The 6,316-nt window shown below is 41.6% G+C and overlaps 2 protein-coding genes across 2 annotated transcripts in view; both read left to right on the top strand.

Moving 5' to 3' along the window:
• The first annotated feature begins 56 nt into the window (after positions 1–56).
• On the top strand, positions 57–3,451 carry LOC100545973 (aldo-keto reductase family 1 member B1). Its single transcript, XM_010713865.2, has 6 exons — positions 57–190; positions 645–751; positions 915–996; positions 1,769–1,852; positions 2,221–2,303; positions 2,900–3,451. The coding sequence occupies exons 1-6, from the start codon at positions 71–73 to the stop codon at positions 2,940–2,942; spliced, it is 519 nt and encodes a 172-aa protein (XP_010712167.1). The 5' UTR covers positions 57–70; the 3' UTR covers positions 2,943–3,451.
• Positions 3,452–5,877: 2,426 nt separating this feature from the next.
• The window catches only part of LOC100545821 (aldo-keto reductase family 1 member B1-like), a 42,782-nt gene continuing 42,343 nt past the window's right edge, over positions 5,878–6,316 (top strand). Inside the window, exon 1 of the mRNA XM_019616213.2 lies at positions 5,878–6,060. Within this exon, the coding sequence (XP_019471758.1) occupies positions 5,995–6,060 (66 nt within the window). The 5' untranslated portion in view covers positions 5,878–5,994. The remainder of the gene's footprint in view (positions 6,061–6,316) is intronic.

The raw sequence follows: 6,316 nt of genomic DNA, 5'->3' as shown, positions 1-6,316 counted from the left end.
GCCACAGAAGAGCATCTTCAAGATTCATCTTCTATACCAGATGTTGACTTGTTCCTCTTTCTGCTAGGCCATGGAAGAGCTGGTGGATGCTGGCCTGGCAAAAGCCATTGGCATCTCCAACTTCAACCACGAGCAGATTGAAAGAATCTTGAACAAGCCAGGACTGAAATACAAGCCTGCAAACAACCAGGTAAGACGATAAGTGACCCCACGTATACCTCTTTCATTGACTATGAAGACCTGATGCGTTGAATGGGGATACGGAAAAGGAGAACAATGTGAAGAAGGCATTTATCCTTAATCCAGCTCCGTGTGCATTTCTGTGTACAAAAAGCACTGACATATTCACCATCTGTCTTTCACTTAGATGAACCAGAGTTTGCAAATGCAGACGTAGTTCTTTCAGAAACATACTTTCTGGAAGGATAAAGAAAAGATTGCTAAGTTAAACCTCTGCAGACAACTGTGTAAAAAATTTACACAGTAATAGGTTTTCAAGAGAAAATGAAGGACATGTTGTCACCCAAGACATTACTCCATTTGTGCAAAAGGCAGACTCTAACTGCTTTCGGTGTTAATTATTGGCACACAGCAATATCACAATGGTTCTGCCACCATCATCCTCTGCACTCTTGTGTTTCCAGATTGAATGCCATCCATACCTGATCCAGGAGAAGCTGATCAACTACTGCCAATCCAAAGGGATTGCTGTGACAGCCTATAGTCCCTTTGGCTCTCCTGACAGACCATGGTAAGATCACTGGCATTTTGCAAGGGAGCTGGCATGAATTTTGCTTGAACTACTCCTTCTGGAACTCCATTAATCATTATCCATTATCAAGATGCAGATCTGTTGCTATGCTGGCTGTTCCTATGGAGGTTTCTTGCCACTGATCTTCTTTTTTTTTGTGTAGGGCTAAGCCAGAGGATCCTTCTCTTCTGGATGACCCCAAGATTAAAGAGATTGCAGCCAAGCACAACAAAACAGCAGCACAGGTATGTGGGAGCCGGATGGTGGGTTCTGCTTCCTGTAATACAGTCGTTAAAAAAATTACACCTGAGGAACAGATAAAGCCTAAATCCATTATCAGCAAGCTGTAGCACTCCTCTGATTATTCCCTTACAATACAGATTGTTCCTTGTATGGCCTGCAATATGGCAATTGTTTCTTTTGCCATCAACCAAGAAAAGATTCTTGTCCATCTTCAGGCATCCTTTCTCACTACAAGTCCTGTTACAGAAAATGAATTGCAGAATTGTAGAATTGTTTGTGTTGGAAGAGACTCTTAACGGTCATCTAGTCCAACCCAACTGCACTGAACAGAGACATCTACAGCTAGGTCAGCCTGAGGCAGCCTGATTGTGAATGTCTCCAAAGACCAGGAATATACCATGTTTCTGGACAACCACTTCCAGTGTTCAATACCCTTACTATAAAAAAAAAATTCTCCTTATACCCGATCAAAATTGCTCATCCTTTTAGTTTGAAATCATTTTGAAGTTTTGCTTAAATTACTGAAAGTCCAGGTAAGAAAGAAAATAACTGACTATCCCAAAAGCAGATTGGAGATGAAGGCTCCCAAGTGGAGATCTACCATTTAGCCCTTTGCTCTTCAGGAAGAGCTACACAGGCCACAGGACAGGAATGACTTGGCAGGCATCTCTACAAAAGTGGCTGCAGCTCAGGCAAACTGCTGTTAAACACACTCAGTTTCTATGGCAACACCTCCACCTGTCTTCTCTCCGATTCAGTGGTCTCTTCCTGCAGGTTCTCCTTCGCTTCCACATCCAGAGAAATGTGATTGTGATCCCCAAGTCTGTCACACCACAGCGCATTGTGGAGAACTTCAAGGTGGGTGATTACAAGTGACCTGGCATCTTCTCATTGCAGAGCAAACACAGATCCTTTCTCAGCCTTCCCAAGCCCTTCTCAGAAAAGAACACAGGGCTTTTTCTATTTGCCAGTTTACCTCTACTAAAGGATTATTCTGAGCAGTCTTGGAGGCCAAGAACAGTAACACATCAGAAAAACCTGACATAGAATATACAGTGCTCATAAAGAAGTTCTTGTGTTCATTAAAAGTGCAGTCCCCTATATCTTAAGTCAGCAGTCCATGACATAAAATGGATCCGCCTCTATGAATCTGCTGTCTCAGCCTATCTTCTTCACCCTGCTCCATTTCTTTCAAAGAGGTGATTTCTAGCTTTTTCTCTTGCTAGGTCTTTGACTTTGAATTGTCTAAAGAGGAGATGGCAACTCTACTCAGCTTCAACAGGCACTGGAGGATGGGTGTAGTGAGCCAGTAAGTGACATCGATTCTTTACTTTCAAGTCTTACCTTTTGAATTATCTCTACAGTGTGGTTTCTGCCAGAGCTGCTAGGCAGCATGAAATTCAATTATTGACAAAATTTACTAATTCAAATAATAGAAGATTCGTCCAAAAATACTTTTGCAAAAGACAGGTAAATATACTCATTTTGAAATCAAAGGAAAGAAACAGCAGACCACAAACTCATTTTCAATTCAGTTTCCGGGGAACTCTCTAATTTCAACTACAAAAGACGGGTTCTCACGGATCATTATGTCTTTGTCCACATTAGAAAAATTAGGATGCATATCTTCACATGTTCTTCCGGCAATTGCACAATTCAGATCATGGAGTCATAAAATCACAGAATCACAGAATCATAGACTTATAGAATGGCTTGGGTTGGAAGAGATATTAAAGATCACCCAGTTCCAAATTCCTCGCTATTGGCTGAGATGCCAGCCACTTCATCAGGTTGCCCAAGGCCCCTTAAAATTCCCCTTTCGTGGTTCCTCCATGCGCTGAACACACCTCAATCTTACACATGCTTTAGCCATTAAAAGTACCTTCTCTTTTTGATTTCTTTCAGGGCCAGAACACACAAGGAGTACCCTTTCCATGCAGAATACTGATGCTGTTTGTAACCAGGCCTTCTCTAGACCCCTGGTGTTTCATGTGCCTCTCCCCTAGCTTTAAGCACCTTATATAGTTTTCTTACTGCATCTGCCTTGTTGCTGCCAGTGAAGTCATAGGACATTTATTCCATTGATTTTGTCTGAGTTCATTCTTTGGAAGATGGAAAGAGAAGTGTTCAGTAGAATAAATTGTGGGATGTAATATTTTTCTGCTTATCAGAAGAGAGGAGGATTACTGGAGTATCTGGCAGAACTGCTCAGCAGAAAATGAGGACAGTTTGAACACTTGAACCACTATTCAGCAAGTGCCTTCAGTCTTGCATCAACACAAACCAGAGGCTGAGAATCCACAAGAATTAAAAGACATCCACCATTGCATGAGAAGTCTCCCATATTTTAAATACAAGTAACTTATAGTGTGAAATCATTACTGGCTGAAATGTTGGCGCATGGATGATGGGTTGGATCATTTTTTTTAGAAATTAAATGAAATCTCTATGAATTTACCCTTCTTTCTTTTTTGAGCATTGGCATAGGGGAAGGGAAACGATAAAGCCGTTGAGGGCCAGGTAACACAAGATGTCATCCTAACTCCAATGTGGTGTTAGGAAGCATCATTCCTTTATTCTTCACAATACATTCCAAGCAACTTTACAAACAAGTGCATGCTCTCAGAGTTCGGGTTCTACATTTAAACAGTTAAGACATACATGTGCATTACTTGGGGGAACATATTTATTCTTTTCCAAGATCTCATTAATATATGCTAATGTCCCTCTGGCCATGCACAGTAGCATCTAAGGTGGTCACATGCCCACTTACCTTTTCCCTTTTTTCCACCATGAGCTTCATCACTGAGACTTTTGGTTGACTTTTAGCTTTTTTTTCCCAATTTGGCAAATTTCCATGCCTTGTTAGGCTATAATGAGCAACTTTCAAAATAATCTATGTGAAAATTCAAGGAAAACATCCTTGCACCTAGTTTAATGCAAACATAAGTAGCCTATTAATGACTCCAGTGCTTCTTGTGAAGCAGAATTAAGAGAAAGCAAGGCTGTTCACACACCAAGCAAAGTTGAAATGGAAAGTTTTAGAACTAGCACTCATTGATTCCTTTTGCTAAACTAATATATTGGTCCTTAAACTAATATACTGATAGCTATTGCTAAACAAACCAGCCTATATCCACCCCTCCTTTTCTTTTGAGGGTTATGATGTTTATATCTTAATCCTTACCATCTTTGACCTTCACCTTAAGGGACACATTCCCAACATTGAATCATACAACAAACAAGGATACACACAACTCCTACCTACACTATCCCTACAAGTAACTTGTTAACCAATCCAATCTGGGAAGCCAGGAGTCATTTTGGTTAAAAAAAAAGGTCAGTTAAGCTCCAGCTTACATCATCCTGGCTTACTTTATACAGCATTTCAGCTTGGTGCCATATCTTACATATATCTCTTTCTATTCTAACATTCTGATCTACATAAAAACAGCAACTAGCATTTACTCATTATTGTGCAATTTATAGCATATCTAAAGTCATTCTATTTTGCAATACTTCTTTGGCTAAGATTTGAACTTCTCTAAGGGAAATAACAGTGCCCAATGTTTTATTTTCTAGGTGCTTCATAATAGCTGAGATGTTAACTATAGCCTTTTGTAATTCTGCAGCTTCTAGAGAGGGAATTAACCACCTGATGAATGACTGAAAACAACTAGGCCTTCCTACTAATGGATCATTTACTATCACCTTTGGCATTATTATTCAGAAAGTACAGGTTCAAGTACACCTTGGGGATAATATCTTCCAGCCCTGATTTCCACATAATCATTACCATCCTTTTCCTTCACCTGATACTCATCGCTTTGAGGGGCACAGCGCAAATACCTGTCTCAACTGGGATAGCAGATGGCTAGAAATACTAGATAGGTGGTGTTTCCTTCTTTGTGTAATAAAGCGTGAATTTCTCCACACAAAAAAAAGGAGATTTTGAGATGGGTACAATGTCAGAAACAGTGCAAAAATTATCACTACTCACCTTTCTACAAGAGAATAAAAGTGGGCAAGCTCACCAGTTCTTTTTCCATTTTCATGAAGGGAAACAAGGAACATCAGGAATAATGCATTCAGGCATTTCCCTCAGATGCCAGCACACTCATTCCAAGGTTGTGCTTGCTTTGTGTAACTGAAGGTAGAAAATGTAGAACCATCTGGGTTCTGTGCTATTTTTTTGCAAAAGAATGCTCTCTAGCCTGCACAAATAACTGGAAAAAATTGGAAGTGAAAACAACAAATAGGCAACTCCACAATTCATAAGAAGAAGGATGGTCCTCTTAAGATTCTGAAAAAACTGAGGACCTACTTTGACTTCCCAACTACACCACGTGCGCTCTGCAGGAATTCAGCAGTGACTTTGGCTCTGCATCTGGCTTCCCACTCTCTGAATTACGGATAAAATCATCACTGGGCCAAGGGAATGACTTCCTCCTCTGTATACCTGTTTCACGTGTCTCTAACCATTCATGTGCACCAGCACAGGACTGCTCTGTGAGCTGTTCCACACCACGCCTTAGGGCTCCAGTTTGCTGAATCTTTATAGTTCAACCTCTGGCTTTATTAATGCCAAATCATGGGACAAAGTGCCACTGTAACTCAAACAGGCGGTAACCAACAGGGCAAACTTCAGAAGTGTGTTGCCAACCACTAGCAAGATACATGCCTGCAGCTGTGCACAAGGGCAAGACCCTGCACAAGCAAAGACCTGCCAGGCACAGCTACCCTAGCCACCCTTATAGAAAAGAACAGACTGGGAAGAAAAGTTCATGGATTGCGCCCTGGGCTGACAATCACTTGCCACTTTTGATTTCAGCTTACACATTAACTTGTGTGAACTGAGATTAAAATGCAGCCCTGTTGCTGGACACGTGAGAACTCAAACACACATGCAGTTCCAACATCCTCCCCCACCCAGGGGCAGCACAGTCACTATTAAGCAGGCTGGGTAGGAAGCGGCCACAGCAGAGGCAGCTTGAGAAGCCATGGCGACCTACGTGCAGCTGAACACTGGAGCCAAGATGCCCATCCTGGGGCTGGGCACCTGGAAGGTAACAGCTTGACAGAAAAGCACTCGTACTCCAGAGCTCCCTGGCACTGAGATCACTTGCTTCTGTTCTGCCTGGTTGTGGGACTGTTCCTGTGTGAGAGAGGGGCTATGGAGAAGTGGATGGAGGTGGTCTTCCAGTTCTGGAGCACTGATCTTGGGAAATAAATAAATCAGAGATGATTACTTTCTATAAGGTGGTGTTCTCATTTTTGTTTTTCCATCAATTCGGAGTTAGCCTTGACATACCTGAAATAGTC

Source organism: Meleagris gallopavo, chromosome 1 (assembly GCF_000146605.3).
Source record: "Meleagris gallopavo isolate NT-WF06-2002-E0010 breed Aviagen turkey brand Nicholas breeding stock chromosome 1, Turkey_5.1, whole genome shotgun sequence".
NCBI lineage: Eukaryota > Metazoa > Chordata > Aves > Galliformes > Phasianidae > Meleagris > Meleagris gallopavo.
The sequence above is the reverse complement of the archived record's forward strand: the minus strand, read 5'-3'. Positions and strand labels throughout refer to the sequence as shown.

Coding starts and splice junctions, on each gene's coding strand:
- LOC100545973 (XM_010713865.2), top strand. CDS start 71: ATGGAAGAGCTGGTGGATGCTGGCCTGGCAAAAGCCATTGGCATCTCC. Junction 191..644: donor ACAAGCCTGCAAACAACCAG/GTAAGACGATAA, acceptor TTGTGTTTCCAG/ATTGAATGCCATCCATACCT. Junction 752..914: donor GGCTCTCCTGACAGACCATG/GTAAGATCACTG, acceptor TTTTTTGTGTAG/GGCTAAGCCAGAGGATCCTT.